The sequence below is a fragment of the Eubalaena glacialis genome, chromosome 5 (assembly GCF_028564815.1).
Source record: "Eubalaena glacialis isolate mEubGla1 chromosome 5, mEubGla1.1.hap2.+ XY, whole genome shotgun sequence".
Classification (NCBI taxonomy): domain Eukaryota; kingdom Metazoa; phylum Chordata; class Mammalia; order Artiodactyla; family Balaenidae; genus Eubalaena; species Eubalaena glacialis.
Genome location: NC_083720.1, coordinates 105,443,253 through 105,466,881, shown reverse-complemented (window position 1 = coordinate 105,466,881; position 23,629 = coordinate 105,443,253). Strand labels below are relative to the sequence as shown.

The following is a 23,629-nucleotide window of genomic DNA, read 5'->3' as shown; positions in this document are numbered from 1 at the left end:
TAAGTAAAGATCTATTTTTGTCCCTCCCCTCCCCAATCACTACAACTAGGATTATTGGCTCTCTCTTCTGTTCAAGAAACTGGTGGGCACCAACGTGTTAATGGCAAGTGTGAAAGGTCCAGACAGAAACAAACTTCGAGTATATCTTCATTGCACAAACATCAACCAGTAAGTGTGTAAGACACCCTTTACCAATCAACGAGTTTTAATTAGTAAGCACACAACTTCCTACTCTAACACCGTGTTGTCTTCTATCTATACAGTGAGTCTAAGGTGTGTCATTGTTCTTTATTTCTTTTCATTCTCATAGTGATATGGTACCAGAGTCTAGCTTAAAAAAAAAAAAATACGTTAAACATAGGCATTTGCAGTCCAGCAAAGATTTGTACAATGATTTAATTATCACAATCCATAATGAAAATATATCCTGAATTTAAATAAATAATGATACAAATGAAACACATAAAACTAATTTTGTATGAATGATTAATCAATTGAATGACTATGAATGAATAAAATATGAATATGAACTCATATGAATGAATAATTACATGAATATACTTATCCCTTTACAGCATATCTGATTAATAAAGAAGAAGAATTAAAATGAGACCAATAATAACAATAACACTCATGTTTTCAAAAGTTTCAACCCAGTTTCTGGAGTTGAGAGGCCATAGAGATTTTTGTAGTCCAGTACTCTGGCCTTAGGTAGGAAAAATGTTCCTAAATCTGAGATTTTTCTCTTTTTAGTTTCAGTCTGTCTTTCCTAATAGAATAATATTAAAATTCTAATTCTAGCTACAAAAGCTACACACTGTTCCCAGTTTCAGTGAGTGGGAACTCTGTTTCTGGTGAGTGGGCCCCATTAGGAATAAGTGAGGGAATGGTTTAGGTGGAAAAATTCTGAAAAGTGTCAGTAGATTTAATTTTCTTATTTGTTTCAGTCTTTTCATAAGGTTAGGAAAAGCCTGGGTTTATATGGTTTATATTAGGAGTTCACATGAACCCTGAAAATTTCCATTTTACCATTTAACTTCCCTATGTTTGAACGTATATGGGCTGACTGGCTTCCTCACAACGCAGCCTAGCAAAGCAGCAAAGATCTCAAAGTACTAAAGCCCAGAAAATGGCAGTGTGAAGAGCAATATTTTTATCATGTTTTCAAAATAGGACCACATCAGTAGCCTAATATTATCATAAATGGAAGGATACAAAGAGGGCCCATCATCACTATAGATACTAATACTTAGTATTATCCATGACTATATTTTTAATCAACTATTCAATTGCTTAAATTAGATAAATATTTTTATTGAGTTAATCCATTTGCTTTTAGCCCAAGGTATAAAGAAGGAGATTTAACTCTGTATGCCTTAAACCTCCATAATGTCACCAAGCGCTTGCGGTTACCACATCACTTATTTGACAAGCAAGTGGACAAATACCTCATAAAACCTTCAGGACCCAATGGCTTACTTTCCAAGTGAGTAATTTTCTTGGTTCATTTCAAACTTTCACCAAAAGTGAATTTTATTGGTGTTTGTCAGAATACCATGTGTTGATAGGGAGCACAAAAAAAAAAAAGTCAACTATTTCAAGTTCTAACAATTCTTAATATTCAGGAAGTTATATATGAATACATACTAATACAAGTGTGATTCATTCAGAGAGTCCAAAGCAGAAGGATGGGACCACAAACTAGCAGTTATCTTAGGGAAATGTTTTCATTTCAGAGCAACTTGATATATCAAGATCCACTCAATGCATTTAGACTATTTGCTCCAAAAAGACATAATTCTTGGTAACACAGTCACTAAAACAAAAATACCTATATGTAACTGCTATATAAAGGCATAGGAGTAGGTGTAAAATATTATATGGTGCGAGCTGGGTGTGAGTCTCTTATGGTATCAGAGTAGTTTTTTTATTGGTTAAAGTAAGAAAAAAGTGGTCAGAAATGTGCCTTTTAGGTGAATTATTTAAAGTTGGTTCTAACACATTTTAGTTATAAAAGCCTGTCATTGAATATGTCTTACAAAAGCCTGTAATCCAACAGAATATCCAAGAATGACCGTAAGCCTTGAAGAGTTAGGCACACAAACATTGTAAGATTTCTGTCTAATATGTATTGGAAGGAGACTTCCCAAGTGGTCCAGTGGTTAAGACTCTGTGCTCCCAAATCAGGGGGTACGGGTTCAATCCCTAGTCAGGGAACTAAAAATCCCACAAGCTGTGCGGTGCAGCCAAAAAAATTAATTAATTAAAATAAAAATTCATTGTGTGTTGGAAGGGGCTCTTTCCATCATGACTATTCTCACATTAAAGCATAAAAAATTGAGATTACAAAATTCTTACTGCCTCCTCCCATCTTTGCAAATGCTCTATGAGTGATGTTTTCAGTGACAGCATCAGAACCTGAAAAAGTACCATAAACATGCTTTCTCCAAAGTCCTAACCCCCATAGACAAGCATTATTAACACTGGGCACCATTACTTTATTTTTTCCCTATCCTTTATTTTACTATAACTGTAATCATACAACCTCTAATAGGAAAAAGTGAAGGGGAACCCACAAGTTTCCCAAAGTATCTTTCCATATATAGCCTTTGTAGACTTCTAAATGGGCTGCATGTTTTATAAAATGCCATGGTTTACTTATTTTCCGACTGTTTAAACCTTTTTTTTTCCCTATTGTAAATAATGCATATTTGGATAACAGATACTTTTCTCTATTTGGGTTTTGACCCTTTTTGAAGTGGCTATTTTTAGCATATTTCTGTCTGAGGCTAGATAAGAGAAAAGCTTGTCTGAAGTAGTTGAATAATAGTTGTAGAATTAGAAGTGTCTTAAGAGATCATTTTAGATGGGTATCTAAGGCCATTCAGCTCTGTTTGATTCCTCCTCTGTTGGATCTCGCAGCCTCTGCTGGCGACTGCTCTCTGTGGCAAGGATAAAGTGAGCCTCTAAGCCTTTCATCTGCTGCTCTTAGTTCTATTCTCTAGAACAGAGGATGGAAACTATACCTCATGCCTGTGGACAAGCGGGTTTAGAGGATTTTTTTTTTTTTTTTTTTTTTTTATGGCTGTGTTGGGTCTTCGTTTCTGTGCGAGGGCTTTCTCTAGTTGCGGCGAGCGGGGGCCACTCTTCATCGCGGTGCGCCGGCCTCTCTTGTTGCGGAGCACAGGCTCCAGACGCGCAGGCTCAGTAGTTGTGGCTCACGGGCCCAGTTGCTCCGCGGCATGTGGGATCTTCCCAGACCAGGGCTCGAACCCGTGTCCCCTGCATTGGCAGGCAGACTCTCAACCACTGCGCCACCAGGGAAGCCCTAGAGGATTTTTTTTTTTTTTTCTCTTTTTCTGGTAGGGGAGATTGGCATACATTCTGTGTTAATTTTTATTTTTAATTAGTTGTCAATGTTGTAAAAATTGACAACTACTAAAGTATCTGGATTTCTAGATTTTCTTTGAAAATGGGTGCTCTGGCAGCTCTGGGATGTTTTCCCAATTCGATGGAGTTGAACTGGGGTTGTTTCCTTTAGACAGGTCATTCAGCTTTCTGTTCTCCTTAGTCCCTACGTGACCCTGCTGTCTTAGGCCTGTCCTACTGCACTGGCACACGTAACTTCCTTGGCCCTTGAGGACATTTGAGTTTGCTACTGTTAATCTGGAACAATGCTGAATGCCTCCTTTTCTCCAGAATAACTCTCAAGTATTTGAAGGACAATTGGACTGTCTTCTCTCCAGGCTAAATATGCCCAATTTCTTCAATGATTCTTCTCTTTGCTGTATTTATCAGACCCTGTTGCATTCTGATCACACGTTTCATGCTTTACACTTGGAAAATTGGTGAAATTGTGCATAATGTTTTATTACCCTGTTCTCTTTGATGAGTATACATTACTTATATTTTTCTCTCTTTAAAATGTTGCAAAAGCATCGCAGATAAGTTTGATGAGTGCACAGTCTGCACACTTGCTCACGCTAATGACCTCAGAGGGTTAAATAATAATCACCTTTAAAAAATTATTTTTTACTTGAATAACTTGTATAGTGCCAATAGAAGGTCCTGCATAGTAAGTTTTTAATAAATATTTGAAGTGAATATATGTTAACATAAAAACAGTATTTTATAGTTATCTCACATAAATTTTGCCCAGCATCGCCAATTTTGCCAAATCTGTTGCTTGCTAATTCCTTCTAGCTCTATTTATCTGAAACGTGACAAGGATGTCTTCTATTTCTTGTCATCATGTTACTGACTTAAAAATATAAAACAAGATACTACCCTCAAAAAAAACCCTACCCTCATTTCCCAGCCTGATGAGGAAATATTCTGCATGCTTTAAGCTTACACTCAGTATATTGATAGCATCCTTTAGCTATATTTATAGGTGATTAAACAGTATAGCCAGATGGTTTATCTTGCCCATGTTTCATCATCTTAACCCAGAGCAGTATTAATTTACAATGATCAGACTTACCTTTAAACTCTGTGGCCTCTCCTAAAGTATTTCTGAAACTTTTTTGTGTAACCTTGTAATGGTCTTCAATTTCATGCAGAAGAGGTCTTACTACCACCATTTAGAGATGTTTTCAAGGCCTGTTTTTGTCTGTGGTTTCCTGATAACGGTCATGGCATTTCCTCCCACACCCCATCCAGGAACTGCTGTGATATAGGTGCTAAGACAAAGCTTAGGTGCATGTGGGCTGAGTGTAACAGCTATGCAGGCTTATTAGCCTCCAGCACAGTCATGGTTATCTCATTACATCTTTAGGCACAGAGCCCAGAGCTGGGCATTTAACCAAGGTTAAATGGAAACTAGTTTTTCTGCTGACTGATACTTAGGATAGAGTGTGAGAGATCTTTAAAAATGAAAACTTAATAATAATGTTAAATTGGAAACAATCAAATGTCTAACATTAGACAATTAAGTAAATAAACTAATATGCTCATACAACTGAATCTTGTGCAGCCGTTAAAATGATGTAGTGGATGAATGTTTAATGGTGTGAACAAATGTTAGGATGTGTTACAGGAAAAAGAATCAAGTTTTAAGAGACTATATACTGTATGCTCATTTTTGTCTAAATGAAAACATGTATGTACATACATACATAGAAAAGAGATGAAGAAATATACATTAAAATCTTAAAAATGGTTATGATGAGTTAACAGGTTGCTTTTGTTGTATTTATTTATCTGAATAATAATGATGATGATAGATAATACTTTTACAGTGCTTACTATATACAAGGTACTGTTACATGTATTATATACATGACATAGATAAACTCTGACAGTAATCTAAATTTTCAACAATAAAAAACTTTTTTTCATATATAAAAATTTCATAATGTAAAAAGCATTTAAGAGGATGGGGCCAAGCTTTTCTGGAGCTAAGGGACGACTGCGGCTTTGAGGCCCTGGAGATATAAAGATAAACAGAACAAAACAAAACAAAAAAAACCTGGTTCTTGCCTGGCACACAGTTCAATGGAGGAGTAGACATAAGAAGAAACAAATATGGCACAGTGATGGAGAAAATGGAGTTTGTACTGCTTAAGAAGCCTGTCTCAGGTTACTCAGCTGCCGTGTGGATGAAAGGCTCTTGGTGCTCCAGCCAGGCATCAGGGCTGTGCCTCTGAGGTGGGAGAGCCAACTTCAGGACACTGGTCCACAAGAGACCTCCCAGCTCCACGTAATACCAAATGGCGAAAATCTCTCAGAGATCTCCATCTCAACATCAAGACCCAGCTTCACTCAACGACCAGCAAGCTACAGTGCTGGACACCCTAGGCCAAACAACTAGCAAAACAGGAACACAGCCCCATCCATTAGCAGAGAGGCTGCCTAAAATCATAATAAGGCCACAGACACCCCAAAATACACCACCAGACGTGGACGTGCCCACCAGAAAGACAAGATCCAGCCTCAACCACCGGAACACAGGCACTAGTCCCCTCCACCAGGAAGCCTACACAACCCACTGAACCAACCTTAGCCACTGGAGACAGATACCAAAAACAACGGGAACTATGAACCTGCAGCCTGTGAAAAGGAGACCCAAACACAGTAAGATAAGCAAAATGAGATGACAGAAAAACACACAGCAGATGAAGGAGCAGGGTCAAAACACACCAGACCTAACAAATGAAGAGGAAATAGGTAGTCTACCTGAAAAAGAATTCAGAATAATGATAGTAAGGATGATCCAAAATCTTGGAAATAGAATAGACAAAATGCAAGAAACATTTAACAAGGACGTAGAAGAACTAAAGAGGAACCAAGCAACGATGAAAAGCACAATAAATGAAATTAAAAATACTCTAGATGGGATCAATAGCAGAATAACTGAGGCAGAAGAACGGATAAGTGACCTGGAAGATAAAATGGTGGAAATAACTACTGCAGAGCAGAATAAAGAAAAAAGAATGAAAAGAACTGAGGACAGTCTCAGAGACCTCTGGGACAACATTAAATGCACCAACATTCGAATTATAGGGGTCCCAGAAGAAGAAGAGAAAAAGAAAGGGACTGAGAAAATATTTGAAGAGATTATAGTTGAAAACTTCCCTAATATGGGAAAGGAAATAGTTAATCAAGTCCTGGAAGCACAGAGAGTCCCATACAGGATAAATCCAAGGAGAAACACGCCAAGACACATATTAATCAAACTGTCAAAAATTAAATATAAAGAAAACATATTAAAAGCAGCAAAGGAAAAACAACAAATAACACACAAGGGAATCCCCATCAGGTTAACAGCTGATCTTTCAGCAGAAACTCTGCAAGCCAGAAGGGAGTGGCAGGATATACTTAAAGTGATGAAGGAGAAAAACCTACAACCAAGATTAATCTACCCAGCAAGGATCTCATTCAGATTTGATGGAGAAATTAAAACCTTTACAGACAAGCAAAAGCTGAGAGAGTTCAGCACCACAAAACCAGCTTTACAACAAATGCTAAAGGAACTTCTCTAGGCAGGAAACACAAGAGAAGGAAAACACCTACAATAACAAACCCAAAACATTTAAGAAAATGGGAATAGGAACATACATATCGATAATTACCTTAAATGTAAATGGATTAAATGCTCCCACCAAAAGATACAGACTGGCTGAATGGATACAAAAACAAGACCCATATATATGCTGTCTACAAGAGACCCACTTCAGACCTAGAGACACATACAGGCTGAAAGTGAGGGGATGGAAAAAGATATTCCATGCAAATGGAAATCAAAAGAAAGCTGGAGTAGCAATTCTCATATCAGACAAAATAGACTTTAAAATAAAGACTATTACAAGAGACAAAGAAGGACACTATATAATGATCAAGGGATCGATCCAAGAGGAAGGTATAACAATTGTAAATATTTATGCACCCAACATAGGAGCACCTCAATACATAAGGCAAGTACTAACAGCCATAAAAGGGGAAATCGACAGCAACACAATCATAGTAGGGGACTTTAACACCCCACTTTCACCAATGGACAGATCATCCAAAATGAAAATAAATAAGGAAACACAAGCTTTAAATGATACATTAAACAAGATGGACTTAATTGATATTTATAGGACATTCCACCCAAAAACAACAGAATACACATTTTTCTCAAGTGCTCATGGAACATTCTCCAGGATAGATCATATCTTGGGTCACAAATCAAGCCTTGGTAAATTTAAGAAAATTGAAATCGTATCAAGTATCTTTTCTGACCACAATGCTATGAGACTAGATATCAATTACAGGAAAAGATCTGTAAAAAATACAAACACATGGAGGCTACACAATACACTACTTAATAACGAAGTGATCACTGAAGAAATCAAAGGGGAAATCAAAAAATACCTAGAAACAAATGACAATGGAGACACGACGACCCAAAACCTATGGGACGCAGCAAAAGCAGTGCTAAGAGGGAAGTTTATAGCAATACAAGCCTACCTCAAGAAACAGGAAACATCTCGAATAAACAACCTAACCTTGCACCTGAAGCAATTAGAGAAAGAAGAACAAAAAAACCCCAAAGCTAGCAGAAGGAAAGAAATCATAAAGATCAGATCAGAAATAAATGAAAAAGAAATGAAGGAAACAATAGCAAAAATCAATGAAACTAAAAGCTGGTTCTTTGAGAAGATAAACAAAATTGATAAACCATTAGCCAGACTCATCAAGAGAAAAAGGGAGAAGACTCAAATCAATAGAATTAGAAATGAAAAAGGAGAAGTAACCACTGACACTGCAGAAATACAAACGATCATGAGAGATTACTACAAGCAACTCTATGCCAATAAAATGGACAACCTGGAAGAAATGGACAGATTCTTAGAAATGCACAACCTGCCAAGACTGAACCAGGAAGAAATAGAAAATATGAACAGACCAATCACAAGCACTGAAATTGAAACTGTGATTAAAAATCTTCCAACAAACAAAAGCCCAGGGCCAGATAGCTTCACAGGCGAATTCTATCAAACATTTAGAGAAGAGCTAACACCTATCCTTCTCAAACTCTTCCAAAATATTGCAGAGGGAGGAACACTCCCCAACTCATTCTACGAGGCCACCATCACCCTGATACCAAAACCAGACAAAGATGTCACAAAGAAAGAAAACTACAGGCCAATATCACTGATGAATATAGATGCAAAAATCCTCAACAAAATACTAGCAAACAGAATCCAACAGCACATTAAAAGGATCATACACCATGATCAAGTGGGGTTTATCCCAGGAATGCAAGGATTCTTCAATATACGCAAATCAATCAACGTGATACACCATATTAACAAATTGAAGGAGAAAAACCATATGATCATCTCAATAGATGCAGAGAAAGCTTTTGACAAAATTCAACACCCATTTGTGATAAAAGCCCTGCAGAAAGTAGGCATAGAGGGAACTTTCCTCAACATAATAAAGGCCATATATGACAAACCCACAGCCAATATTGTCCTCAATGGTGAAAAACTGAAACCATTTCCACTAAGATCAGGAACAAGACAAGGTTGCCCACTCTCACCACTATTATTCAACATAGTTTTGGAAGTGTTAGCCACAGCAATCAGAGAAGAAAAAGAAATAAAAGGAATCCAAATCGGAAAAGAAGAAGTAAAGCTGTCACTGTTTGCAGATGACATGATACTATACATAGAGAATCCTAAAGATGCTACCAGAAAACTACTAGAGCTAATCAATGAATTTGGTAAAGTAGCAGGATACAAAATTAATGCACAGAAATCTCTTGCATTTCTATACACTAATGATGAAAAATCTGAAAGTGAAATTAAGAAAACACTCCCGTTTACCATTGCAACAAAAAGAATAAAATATCTAGGAATAAACCTACCTAAGGAGACAAAAGACCTGTATGCAGAAAATTATAAGACACTGATGAAAGAACTTAAAGATGATACAAATAGATGGAGAGATATACCATGTTCTTGGATTGGAAGAATCAACATTGTGAAAATGAATCTACTACCCAAAGCAATCTACAGATTCAATGCAATCCCTATCAAACTACCACTGGCATTTTTCACAGAACTAGAACAAAAAATTTCACAATTTGTATGGAAACACAAAAGACCCCGAATAGCCAAAGCAATCTTGAGAACGAAAAATGGAGCTGGAGGAATCAGGCTCCCTGACTTCAGACTATATTACAAAGTTACAGTAATCAAGACAGTTTGGTACTGGCACAAAAACAGAAATATAGATCAATGGAACAGGATAGAGAGCCCAGAGATAAACCCAGGCACATATGGTCACCTTATCTTTGATAAAGGAGGCAAGCATATACAGTGGAGAAAAGACAGCCTCTTCAATAAGTGGTGCTGGGAAAATTGGACAGATACATGTAAAAGTATGAAATTAGAACACTCCCTGACACCATACACAAAAATAAACTCAAAATGGATTAAAGACCTAAGTGTAAGGCCAGACACTATCAAACTCTTAGAGGAAAACATAGGCAGAACACCTTCTGACATAAATTACAGCCAGATTCTTTTTGACCCAGCTCCTAGAGAAATGGAAATAAAAACACAAATAAACAAATGGGACCTAATGAAACTTAAAAGCTTTTGCACAGCAAAGAAAACCATAAACAAGACCAAAAGACAACCCTCAGAATGGGAGAAAATATTTGCACATGAAGCAACTGACAAAGGATTAATCGCCAAGATTTACAAGCAGCTCATGCAGCTCAATAACAAAAAAACGAACAACCCAATCCAAAAATGGGCAGAAGACCTAAATAGACATTTCTCCAAAGAAGATATACAGATTGCCACCAGACACATGAAAGAATGCTCAACATCATTAATCATTAGAGAAATGCAAATCAAAACTACAATGAGATATCATCTCACACTGGTCAGATTGGCCATCATCAAAAAATCTAGAAACAATAAATGCTGGAGAGGGTGTGGAGGAAAGGGAACACTCTTGCACTGTTGGTGGGAATGTAAATTGATACAGCCACTATGGAGAACAGTATGGAGGTTCCTTAAAAAACTACAAATAGAACTACCATACGACCCAGCAATCCCACTACTGGGCATATACCCTGAGAAAACCATAGTTCAAAAAGAGTCATGTACCAAAATGTTCATTGCAGCTCTATTTACAATAGCCAGGACATGGAAGCAACCTAAGTGTCCATCATCGGATGAACGGATAAAGAAGATGTGGCACATATATACAATGGAATATTACTCAGCCATAAAAAGAAATGAAATGGAGGTATTTGTAATGAGGTGGATGGAGTTAGAGTCTGTCATACAGAGTGAAGTAAGTCAGAAAGAGAAAAACAAGTACAGTATGCTAACACATATATATGGAATCTAAGGACAAAAAAAAAAAAAGGCCATGAAGAACCTAGTGGCAAGACGGGAATAAAGACACAGACCTACTAGAGAATGGACTTGAGGATGTGGGGAGGGGGAATGGTGAGATGTGACAGGGTGAGAGAGTGTCATGGACATATATACACTACCAAATGTACAATAGATAGCTAGTGGGAAGCAGCCGCATAGCACAGGGAGATCAGCTTGGTGCTTTGTGACCACATAGAGGGGTGGGATGGGGAGGGTGGGAGGGAGGGAGACGCAAGAGGGAAGAGATATGGGAACATATGTATATGTATAACTGATTCACTTTGTTATAAAGCAGAAACTAACACATCATTGTAAAGCAATTATATTTCAATAAAGATGTTTAAAAAAAAAAGCATTTAAGAAAAAGATAATAGAGATAAAAGCATCATTTGGAATTATGGAAGTAACTATCAGCAGAACTAAAAGCAGACTAAAGCTTTTCTTCATAAGCTCTTGTTTATATGAGATTTATTGCTGTAAGCATGTATTAATTTGATTTAAATAATAATAAATATGCATAAGAAATAACATTTGTCCTTAATTTTTTTTCCATTTTTTGACTCAGTTTTGATTTTAAATTCCAACAGTGAGATGCAAAGAAAACATATTTTTTTTGGAATCTGTGGTTTAGCTAAACAAAATCATTTTTGCTTCACCACAGCAATATACATTCTACCAAAATAGCTTAACAATTTAAGAAAATGAATGCATACCTCCTGGGAAAAGGGGAGTAAGAGGGTTTATGGACATAGTTACGAGTGGGAAATTGACTGTCATTTTGTATGTTAAATTCATGAAATTCACATTCCATTCTATATATTTGCTTTATATAAAAATATTTTCAATTTCTTACCATCCAAAAAAATGCTGCAGATCCAGAAGTATGTCATCTTCGTTCTTTTTATAACTCCATCATCTTGCCTAGTATGGATTACATGTGTTCCATTTTCTGTAAAAGGCCAGATAGTAAATATTTGGGGCTTTGCAGGCCATATGGTTTCTGTCACAACTGCTCAACTCTACCAGTGCAGCTTAAAGACCATCTAGGTCAAATACCTAACTGACATAGTGTTCAAATACAAATTATATAATATAAACTGCCACAGAAAAATTTTTTGGTCTTAAAAAGATCTCACGACTTTTATAGAGTAGGTGGAAGACACACAACTTGGCTAACTTGGACGTATCTTTCCCCTTTGCAGATCTGTCCAGCTCAATGGTCAAACTCTGAAGATGGTGGATGACCAAACCCTGCCAGCTTTGACAGAAAAACCTCTCCGTCCAGGAAGTTCACTGGGCCTGCCAGCTCTCTCATATGGATTTTTTGTGATAAGAAATGCCAAAGTTGCTGCTTGCATCTGAAAATGAAAGACATATACTAGCCCAGAGACTGAATTTTTCAAGTGCATTGATAAGAGGAAAGCAAAACTCAGGCTGTAGGAAGGCGAGCAAATGCATTACAGATCAACTGGTGACTGCTTTAGGGCCACTGGGACACTCTCAGTGCTAGATTAGCACAGTATTTTGTTCTAAGTAGACCACTGTTAATAGTAATACCTAGTTCCAAACACTATGTTTGTATTCTGCATGTACTATTTTTATTTAAGATTATTAAAAATGTATATAAATACTCCCAATACAGCCAGGGGGCAAGTAAGTGAAGGATATATTATTAGTTTTAAGAAAGTGTTTAGTTGTTTTTATTTAAAAAAAAAAACAGTTATTAGAAGATTGTCAGATTCTTTCCTCCATATGCTTTCCTCCCATAGGGCTGCTGTCAGAAAGAGTTTACTACCACAACCTTCAAATCATCTATAAAAGAGAGACAATCTCTTTGCAGCTTAACAGAGAGCTAAATTCAGCTGCAGCTTCACTTCCCTCTGTTCTGTTTGTCTCTGTCAGCAATACTGTGTGAGAGGACAGATGGTTAGATGTGATAGCACAAAAAAAAAAAAAAAAAAAAACGATTAATGGCAATTTGGAGGGAAGGGATTATGTAAACTTCAAATGAAATAAAAAATGACTGTAAGTGAAATTAATTTACCAAGAGGAGAAAATTTAATTCAATACATTGTAACCATCTGTTAATGTTTACCTTTAATCGACCTTAAATTCTTGTTTTAGTTTGGCTGCAAGTAACAGAACACCCTGATTCCAATGGCTTGAACCACCACACATTTATAATCCCACATAACAAGAAGTTCAAGCAGGGTGAGCGCCACTGCTCAGTATGTCATCAAGGAATCGGTTTCATTCCGTCTCTCTGCTCTGTCACCTTTAGTATTGGCTTCATTCTCAAGCTGGTTTCACGATGGCTGTAGCTATCCCATGGGCCCATTCAGACCTGGCAGCAGCCAGAGAAAGAAGATGAGCAATTTTTTCTGTCTCCTTCATAGACTTTTAAAGGACCCTTTCTCAGAGGTTCTCTCAGCAAAACTCTCCTCATGTCTCCTCGTGTCATGGTCGCATGGCCATTCTCCCCAATCACTGCCACCATCAATGAGATTCCTCCAATTGTCTCCTAATAATCTTTTGGAATGGAGAGGGTGTTGGGAAGTCTATAACACTGACCACTACTGTTCTGTGCTTTTATCAGTAACAGAATGTATTATTTTCTCCTGTGTCTTAATTCTTAGAAATATAATTCTCCTTATATTTATGCCTGCTATGAATATTGTCTCAATTAAGTACATTTATAAGGAACTAAAGCTGAAATTTAAAGTTTGGATGCTTTAATACCCTTAAATTTTATATGTAAGTGATTTTTATATTTTCACATTTGAAATAAAGTAACTTTTATAGCCTCAATATTGCATGATTATTCTTTCTTTTTTTTAATTTATTTACTTATTTTTGGCTGTGTTGGGTCTTCGTTGCTGCGCGTTGGCTTTCTCTAGTTGTGGCTAGCAGGGGCCACTCTTCGATGCGGCACGCGGGCCTCTCACTGCAGTGGCTTCTCTTGTTGTGGAGCATGGGCTCTAGGTGCGCAGGCTTCAGTAGTTGTGGCACATGGGCTCAGTAGTTGTGGCTCGCGGGCTCTAGAGCGCAGGCTCTGTTGTAGCGCTCGGGCTTAGTTGCTCTGCGGCATGTGGGATCTTCCCGGACCAGGGATCGAGCCCGTGTCCCCTGCATTGGTAGGTGGATTCTTAACCACTGCACCACCAGGGAAGTCCTTGATTATTCTTTCAATAAAGCTTAAGCCTACAGATCCCTTGCTTCCTTCACCACTTTGTTTACACCTCCTACCTTTATTTGTCCTTTCAGCCTCCCCCATACCGACTTGACCGTGAAGAAAAGAGATCATCAGGCACAAACACGATTTCCTCCCTCATCATGTAGATTCAATCATGATCAGGGTTCGGTCCTGTCTATTTTTCTTTTCCCTAACCCCTCTGCCACTTAATAAATTCAAGGCCCATTTTTTCACTTGTATTATTGTAATAATTTCCCAATTGTTCTTCCTGACTTTGCTTAAAATTCTTAAATTTTGCTTAAATTTGCTTAAAGTTTGCTTAAAAATTAAAATGGCTCTCCATTTCCTATAGCATATAAGGTCCTCCATAACCTGGCACCTGCTGTTTTCTTCAGCCTCAATTCCTGTTCCTTTCCCCATGAGTTCTGTTCTCCCACGCACACATTGGTTGAGCAGTCCGGACATACAGCCTCTTTTACCTTTTGCTCCCGTAACTTTGGTACTGCTCCTTCCGCTCTCCACCTGGACTCTCCTACCTCTCCTCTCTATGTGGCAAACTTTTATGTTTATTAAGACCCAGCCCAAACAGCAGTTTCAACGCCTCCCCTATCATTCAAGTAGCTTTAGTCCTATTCTTTGCTCCTATAGCAGTTTGGACATTTACTGTGGCACTTATGATACATCTAAATTGTGTCCATATATCTTTCTAACTTGACTCTAAGCTTATAAGAAAGAAGTTCAATATCTTAACCATCTTTGTATTCCCTATGCTTAGCATATTGTCTGGCACACAGTAGCCATTCAGATGTTTCCTTAATGACAGAGAAGAACGTTCAAATTTGAAACTAGCTTAGGTAGTTTGATTTTGAATATACAGAAAAACTGAGTGATGTTTCAAACCTCAAGTAGTATTGCCTGATAACTTCAAAAAAATTTTTTTAAATTATCACTAGAAAGCTTTTACTGTGGTGGGTGGTTATATGAAGAACAGGGGCATAGTTATGTGAAGAAAGGAATGCTCTCAGTTGTATATTAATGAATATTAAATGCATTATTAATAAATAGGGGTTTTTTTTAACTTTTTTAGAGGAAGCTTCTTGCCTGTCACATTAGTGAGACTTTTTGAGCCCATATGATTTCATTAATTTATTTAATCAATCAAATATATTTATTTTCTGCAACTTATTATATTGGCTCAAAATTACGTCTGTCTTTTAGTTTGGCCCTTGTGATTCACCTCATCTACATGATAATGGGAATTACCAAGTCCTGCTGTGAAACTTGTATGTTCAGGGCTTGTCAGTTCTGTAATTGCACCCATTTTCTTTTTTAAAACTTCTGATGTGTCTCATCAACCTATTGAAACACCTCATGGTTGATAAGTCTTTTAATTATCCTTCTAACCAGAATTTTGATGACCAACCAAACTAACATAAATACCCATCTATTTTATCTGATAATACAATACAAAATCAAAGCAGTAGTATTCAAAATTAAATGGTAGTAGAATAAATAATTAGTTTCAACTGTAGAAGAAAATGTTACCAATGATGTGCAGACCAACTTACGTACTGTGTGCCTTAGAAAAATATAGTGTGAACGTTCCCGTACTCACCCCATCCCTGGGTCAGAGATTTGTGGTTTTTTTCAAGGATAAGGTACTCCTGTCTTCTCCTTTTCCAATTTTATACCATTCTCAATTCTACAGACTTATGGGTTAGAAAGCCCTAGAGCAAGTTAGATACTTAAATATTTAACAGTATTTTAAAAAAAATCTTCCCTATCATTGTCATTAAACGCTGTAAGTTTCTTTTTTTATATAAATTTATTTATGTATTATTTATTTTTGGCTTAGTTGGGTCTTCGTTGCGCGTGGGCTTTGTCTAGTTGCAGTGAGCAGGGGCTGCTCTTCGTTGCAGTGTGCAGGCTTCTCATAGCAGTGGCTTCTCTTGTTGCGGAGCACGGGCTCTAGGCGTGCGGGCTTCAGTAGTTGTGGTGCATGAGCTCAGTAGTTGTGGCACACAGGCTTAGTTGCTCTGCAGCATGTGGGATCTTCCCAGACCAGGGCTCAAACCCATGTCCCCTGCATTGGCAGGCAGATTCTTAACCACTGCGCCACCAGGGAAGTCCAAACACTGTAAGTTTTTATAACACCTTTGATTTAAGTTAAATTCGTTCCTTACTTTTATATATTTGATGATAGTCACTAGTTTTTAAATTGGTTCTTATGTTACTTTATTAAATGCAACTTACATATTTATTTCAATTCCCATAGACCTTTCAAAGGACAATAATAAGGCTAGTTTATCTGATTCTGCAGCACTCCAAAATTAATAAGGCAAATTTGCATATTTAACATATTCTTCCTAACCACATTTAAAAAATATTCTTATATATCTAATAAATCACACACAAATTTAGTAGATCAAGTTCCCTAAGCATTTCAAAATCTTAAAAAACAAACAACAGTGATAGCAAACCTATATAAATACAATTTGTAGGGCTTTCCTGGTGGTGCAGTGGTTAAGAAGCTGCCTACCAATGCAGGGGACACGGGTTCGAGTCCTGGTCCGGGAAGATCCCACATGCCGCGGAGCAACTAAGCCCGTGCACCACAACCACTGAGCCTGCACTCTAGAGCCCACGAGCCACAACTACCGAGTCCATGCGCCACAACTACTGAAGTCCGCGTGCTCTAACGCCCGTGCTCCGCAACAAGAGAAGCCACCGCAATGAGAAGCCCGCGCACCACAACGAAGAGTAGCCCCCACTCGCTGCAACTAGAGCAAGCCGGCGTGCAGCAACGAAGACCAAACACAGACCAAAAAAATTAATTTATTAAAAAAAAAAACACAATTTGTACAAAAATGTCATTTTCTCATGCCAAAGTTACAAATTTACTCCTCTAGCCAGAGTTAATATAATTACCAATTCAGGTCCTCTACACCAAGTACGGTAACAATTAGCTTTTGATTAGAGAGTCTAGAGACAGGCTATAGAACCACTAGTGTGTTGGGTTCAACCCCTTCCTATGCTTAAGTATCAGATGTTGGGGGTCATCTAAAGCAAAGGCTGAGACAAGGACTTGGGGTCCAGTAGTTTATTTGGGAGGTGATCTCAGGAAGCAGGTGTGACAGATCAGGGAGAGTGAGATGGAGGAGAAGGAAAAGCCAATACTGAGGTTTGTTGTTGAATTTGCTGCAGTAGGCAATGAGAACTCAGTTCCACCAGTACCACTGAGAAACATGGATGCCTTTCATAATTTTTCTCTTATTATTCTCATATTTCTTAGCAGCTATCATTTTATAATAATTTTCATAAAGAACACCAACTTCACATAAAATAGTTTCAAGGCCTGAAGCATTACAGTTATTGATTCTACTGTTTAAGCTCCAAAGGTACTTTTACAAATTTATTTTGATTTTTATTATTTTTTATTTTATTAAAAAAATTTTTTTACTGGAGTATAATTGATCTACAATGTTGTGTTAGTTTCTGCTGTACAATGAAGTGAATCAGCTATATGTATACATATATCCCCTCCCTCTTGGACCTCCCTCCCACCCCTCCTATCCCACCCATCTAGGTCTTCACAGAGCACTGAGCTGAGCTTCCTGTGCTTTATAGCAGGTTCCCACTAGCTATCTATTTTACACATGGTAGTGTATATATGTCAATCCTAACGTCCCAGTTTGTCCCACCCCTCCTTCCCCACCATGTCCACATGTCTGCTCTCTACATCTGCATCTCTATTCCTGCCCTGCAAATAGGTTCATCTGTACCATTTTTCTAGATTCCACATATATGTGTTAATATACAATATTTGTTTTTCTCTTTCTGACTTACTTCACTCTGTATGACAGTCTCTAGATCCATCCACATCTCTACAAATGACCCAATTTCATTCTTTTTTATGGCTGAGTAATATTCCATTGTATATATGTACCACATCTTTATCCATTCATCTGTTGATGGACATTTAGGTTGTTTCAGTGTCCTGGCTATTGTAAATAGTGCTGCAATGAACATTGGGGTACATGTGTCCTTTTGAATTATGGTTTTCTCAGGGTATATGCCCAGTAGTGGAATTGCTGGGTCATATGGTAGTTCTATTGTTAGTTTTTTAAGGAGCCTCCATACTGTTCTCCCTAGTGGCTGTATCAATTTACATTCCCACCAACAGTGCCAGAGGATTCTCTTTTCTCCACACCCTCTCCAGCATTTGTTGTTTGTAAATTTTGTGATGATGGCCATTCTGACCGGTGTGAGGTGATACCTCATTATAGTTTTGATTTGCATTTCTCTAATAATTAGTGATGTTGAGCAGCTTTTCATGTGTCTCTTGGCCATCTGTATGTCTTCTTTGGAGAGATGTCTATTTGGGTCTTCTGCCCAATTTTTGATTGGGTTTTTTGTTTTTTTGATATTGAGCTCCATGAGCTGTTTGTATATTTTGGAGATTAATCCTTTGTCCATTGCTTCGTTTGCAAATATTTTTCTCCCATTCTGAGGGTTGTCTTTTCATCTTGTTTATGGTTTCCTTTGCTGTGCAAAAGCTTTGAGTTTAATTAGGTCCGATTTGTTTATTTTTGTTTTTATTTTCATTACTCTAGGAGGTGGGTCAAATAAAGATCTTGCTATGGTTTATGTCAAAGACTGTTTTTCCTATGTTTTCCTCTAAGAGTTTTATAGTGTCCAATCTTACATTTAGCTCTTTAATCCATTCTGAGTTTATTTTTGTGTATGGTGTTAGGGAGTGTTCTAGTTTCATTCTTTTACATGTAGCTGTCCAGTTTTCCCAGCACCACTTGTTGACGAGGCTGTCTTTTCTCCATTGTATATCCTTGCCTCCTTTGTCATAGATTAGTTGACCATAGGTGCGTGGGTTTACCTCTGGGCTTTCTATCCTGTACCGTTGATCTATATTACTGTTTTTGTGCCAGTATCATACTGTTTTGATTACTGTAGCTTTGTAGTATAGTTTGAAGTTGGGGAGCCTGATTCCTCCAGCTCCGTTTTTCTTTCTCAAGATTGCTTTGGCTATTCGGGGTCTTTTGTGTTTCATTTTTTAAATTTAACATCCATTTTTGGAGTCAAATTATACTCTTTTTTTTTTTCAAATGATACTTTTAAAAAAATCTAAAACAGCTCTAGGCCTCAGCTCCAAAATCAGATGAAATATAGTAGAGAAGTAAAAATTGTTCTAAAGGTCAAATATTATGATGAATGTAGAATTACTTAAAAAATATAAATCCATAAAAATGAACGGTGCATATAGAGTGAAATGTCTGGTTGATTCATCATTTAAACAAATATTTGTGGAATAAAGAAATTTATTCACCATCCACTAGGTGTTATGTTCCTGTATTAGGCAGGTTTCTCTGGAGAGTTATGATTTATTTTAAAGAATTGGCTCATGGGATTATGGAGGCTGGCAAGTCCACAATCTGCAGGGTAGGCCAGCAGGCTGGTGACCCAGGAAAGAGCCATTGCAGTTCAAGTCTTTAGGTCATTTGCTGGCAGAATTCCTTCTCACTTGGGGGAGGTCAGTCTTTTGTTTTATTAGGCATTCAAATGGTTGGACAAGGCCCACCCACATTATGGAGGGCAATTTGCTTTACTCAAAGTCCACCGTTTTAAATGTTATTCTCATCCAAAAACATCCTTATGAAAACATCCAGAATAATATTTGACTAAATATCTGGGCACCATAACTCAGCCAAGTTGACACATAAAATTTACCATCCTGGTTCCTATGGGTAATAAGTTTAAAGAAATAAAGAGTCCCTTCCCCCAGGTATTCACAATCCAGATTGAGGGATCAGAGTGCTGCAGATATTTTAGAGATAATCCAGTCCCTGCTTTTTCTAAAGAGTTTACAGCAGTTGAGTGCCTTGCCCAAGAGGCACTATACTGTATGCCTAGCAAGTATCTCAGCAATAAAGTCTAGAGGGGACCCTGAAAGTTGGAGTTCCACTCCACGTGACTGCTCTATTGTCCTATAAATTAAAACAGTGACATTTGAGTACTTCCCTCAGTCTCCTGTACATTTTAATTGGCCCACATTTTTGGGGGAACCCATCACCTCTGGGCAGGGCCAGCATCATAGATATGATGTATGCAGTCCCTCAAAATCCTCCGCTCAGAACAACCTCGCACTTGGTTTAATGTCCTGCTATTGCCATTTTGAAAGTCTTAATAATTTTTGAACAAGACACTCTGCATTTTCATTTTGCACTGGGCCCCACAAGTTATGTAGCTAGTCTACTCTCTGGGTACTGGGTAAAGAATGAGTCACTGAACCTTCACATCTGAAGTTCATATCCATCCAGTCTTCCCAGCATCTATATTCTCTGGTAGATTTACTTCTGATCCCACTCTCTACCAATTTTTTATACACTTATCTTCGTGCCTCTTCTTTTTTTTTTAATTTTTGAATTTTACTTTATTCTTTTATACGGCAGGTTCTTATTAGTCATCAATTTTATACACATCAGTGTATACATGTCAATCCCAATCTCCCAATTCATCACACCACCATCCCCACCCCCTGTGGCTTTCCCCCCTTGGTGTCCATCTGTGTATCAACTTCTGCCCTGCACACCAGTTCATCTGTACCATTTTTCTAGGTTCCACATACATGCGTTAATATACGATATTTGTTTTTCTCTTTCTGACATACTTCACTCTGTATGACAGTCTCTAGATCCATCCACGTCTCTACAAATGACCCAATTTCGTTCCTTTTTATGGCTGAGTAATATTCCATCGTATATATGTACGACATCTTCTTTATCCATTAGTCTGGGTTTTTTTGCAGCACTATTTACAATAGCCAGGTCATGGAAGCAACCTAAATGCCCAGCAACAGATGAATGGATAAAGAAGATGTGGTACATATATACAATGGAATATTACTCAGCCATAAAAAGGAACGAAACTGAGTCATTTGTAGAGACGTGGACGGATCCAGAGACTGTCACACAGAGTGAAGTAAGTCAGAAAGAGAAAAACAAATATCGTATATTAACACATATATGTGGAACCTAGAAAAATGGTACAGATGAACCGGTTTGCAGGGCAGAAATAGAGACACAGATGTAGAGAACAAACGTATGGACACCAAGGGGGGAAAGTGGTGGGGGGTGGTGGTGGTGGGATGAATTGGGAGATTGGGGTTGACATATATACACTAATATGTATAAAATGGATAGCTAATAAGAACCTGCTGTATAAAAAAATAAACAAAATAAAATTGAAAAATAAAAAAGAAGAAATAAAAATAATAAAATTTTAAAAAAGAATCCACCTGCCAAAACAGGGGACATGGGTTCGAGCCCTGGTCCAGGAAGATCCCACATGCCCCAGAGCAACTAAGCCCGTGTGCCACAACTAGTGAGCCTGGTCTCTAGAGCCCACGAGGCACAACTACTGAGCCCGCGTGCCCCAGCTACTGAAGCCTGCACACCTAGAGCCCGTGCTCCACAACTAGAGAGGCTACTGCAATGAGAAGCCCGTGCACCGCAACAAAGAGTAGCCCCCACTCACCCACGCGTAGCAAAAAAGACCCAACGCAGCCATAAATAAATAAATAAATAAATTTATTTAAAAACAAACAAAAAAAAGAAAGCAGGTTTGCTTAACCACAAAACCAAGCAGGCTTGCTTAGCAACAAAACCAGGCAACAGAAACATGAGACATGCCCCAAAACAATAAAACAATGGTGGAATGAGACCCACATCCTGCCCAGTGAGCTCAGTAAGTTAATGATCCCTAGGACATGCTCTCTGCACACATAAAAAACAACAACTTACAGAAAGGTGCTCATTGTACAGAGACCTGAAATACTTTTTTACAGTCCTGGCTTGACGATGTAGGGACAAAAAAACTCCCCTGCCCAACCTGGAGGAGGAGCTGATGATGGAAGCATGACGTCTACTCAAAAATGAAGAGGAAAGTGGTCTTTTCCCCCTCCTCACGTTTCCTTTGATTATAAAACTGTAGCCCACTAAGTTCTTGGGGTGTTGCACCCTCTCACCTGACCGCTTGTAAGCCTCACAAGCATCCTATTCTAATAAATCACTTCTTATCTATCACTTTGCCTCTTGCTGAATTCTTCCTGCACTGAGACATCAAGGACTGGGCACTTCAGAGCCCCTCCGGAAACAATACCTATTGGTTTCAGATGGCAACCGAGGCAGGACAGTGGTAAGATAAGAAGGTCTGGGGTCAGGTCCTAAAAGAGTCATGGGATGCCACGAGCCAGGAATATTGGGGAGGACACTCCGCCGATGACTGCCCGTTTTAGATGGGCTGATCAACCCTAAATACTTTGGGGCTCTGATCAGGCACCTAGATACAGGCCAGGGGACAGAGAACTGGAGGAACTGTGGCAATCAACATGGATTGCCATAGAAAGGTGGCATGGATGTTTAGAGATGTGGAAGGGATCAGGTGACAAGGGAAATGGTATATAAAAAGGAAGAAACTTCACTGTTTGGGATGCTTCTGACAGGATTTGGCAATCTATACTTTTCTTCTTAATTCTGAGACTTTTCTTCTACATTCTATATCTATCCCTGATTAAAACTCAATTCTATGTGTTTCTCCCAAGGCCTCTCGCCTTTTGAGCTGGCCCACACTCTGTCTGTGGAATGTGTTTCTCTCTAAATAAATCCACTTCTCACCTATCACTTTGTCTCTCACTGAATTCTTTCTGTGATGAGACATCAAGAACCTGAGCTTCATTAGGTCCTAAAGCCAGGTGTGTGATCTCAGTTACAAGACCGTGGGTTCAAGTCCCAATCTGGGTTTTAGCCAGGTTCGAGTCCTTGCTGCCTGGATTCAAGTTGCAATCTGAGTTACACAGTGTTACTCCTAAATGAGAAAACTTAAGATAGATGAAAAAAAGCTGTAAATTAAATAGTCAGGGCTATGGGAAATCCATGATGGCCACTTGGCTCTTCCCGGCTCCCTGGCAAACTCCATTTTTTATTTAATGGGTTAAAGCCCTTCTTGGCTACAAGGCTGATGCCCTCACAATAAAAAAAAAAAAAAGGTTAAAAATGTGTTTTTCACTTGGGGTATACTTTTTACAATTTTTAGTAATCAGGGTAACCATTTTATTGAACAAATTATACAAACCTATGTGATCAATTATCCAGACTTATTTTACAAACAAATTAATTTTAATTTGGCTATATTTGGTAAAAACAAGGGTAATTTTAAAGAAAAAAATTATGTTTTAATAGATATAAAATTTTAGTTTTGCTACTTAAGGTCCGTATCTACTGTCTAAAACTCACTTTTCAAATAGCTCTTTGTTGCTATGTTATATTATTGTAAAGCTTAATTGAGTTATTAAGAAGGTATTTTAAGCTTGTTTCTAAAGCTGATCATTGTAATCTATTTTTGGATGAAGACTAGATGCCCATAATCTATAACCAGGGAATTATACATACTAAAAAAAAAAAAAAAATGTAAAGGACTGTGTCCAACCTAGATAAAAGGCCTCTTATCAGGTATTCTTAAGTACATCATGCCCAAG

At 38.0% G+C, this 23,629-nt stretch overlaps 1 protein-coding gene across 2 annotated transcripts in view; it reads left to right on the top strand.

The window, feature by feature from the left end:
• HPSE (heparanase) overlaps positions 1 to 13,655 on the top strand; it is a 46,738-nt gene extending 33,083 nt beyond the window's left edge. For both annotated transcript variants that reach the window (XM_061192449.1, XM_061192447.1), the window contains 3 exons: positions 50 to 168; positions 1,340 to 1,486; positions 12,092 to 13,655. In XM_061192449.1, the coding sequence (XP_061048432.1) occupies positions 50 to 168; positions 1,340 to 1,486; positions 12,092 to 12,251 (426 nt within the window). In that variant the 3' untranslated portion in view covers positions 12,252 to 13,655. The remainder of the gene's footprint in view (positions 1 to 49; positions 169 to 1,339; positions 1,487 to 12,091) is intronic.
• The last annotated feature ends 9,974 nt before the right edge of the window (positions 13,656 to 23,629 follow it).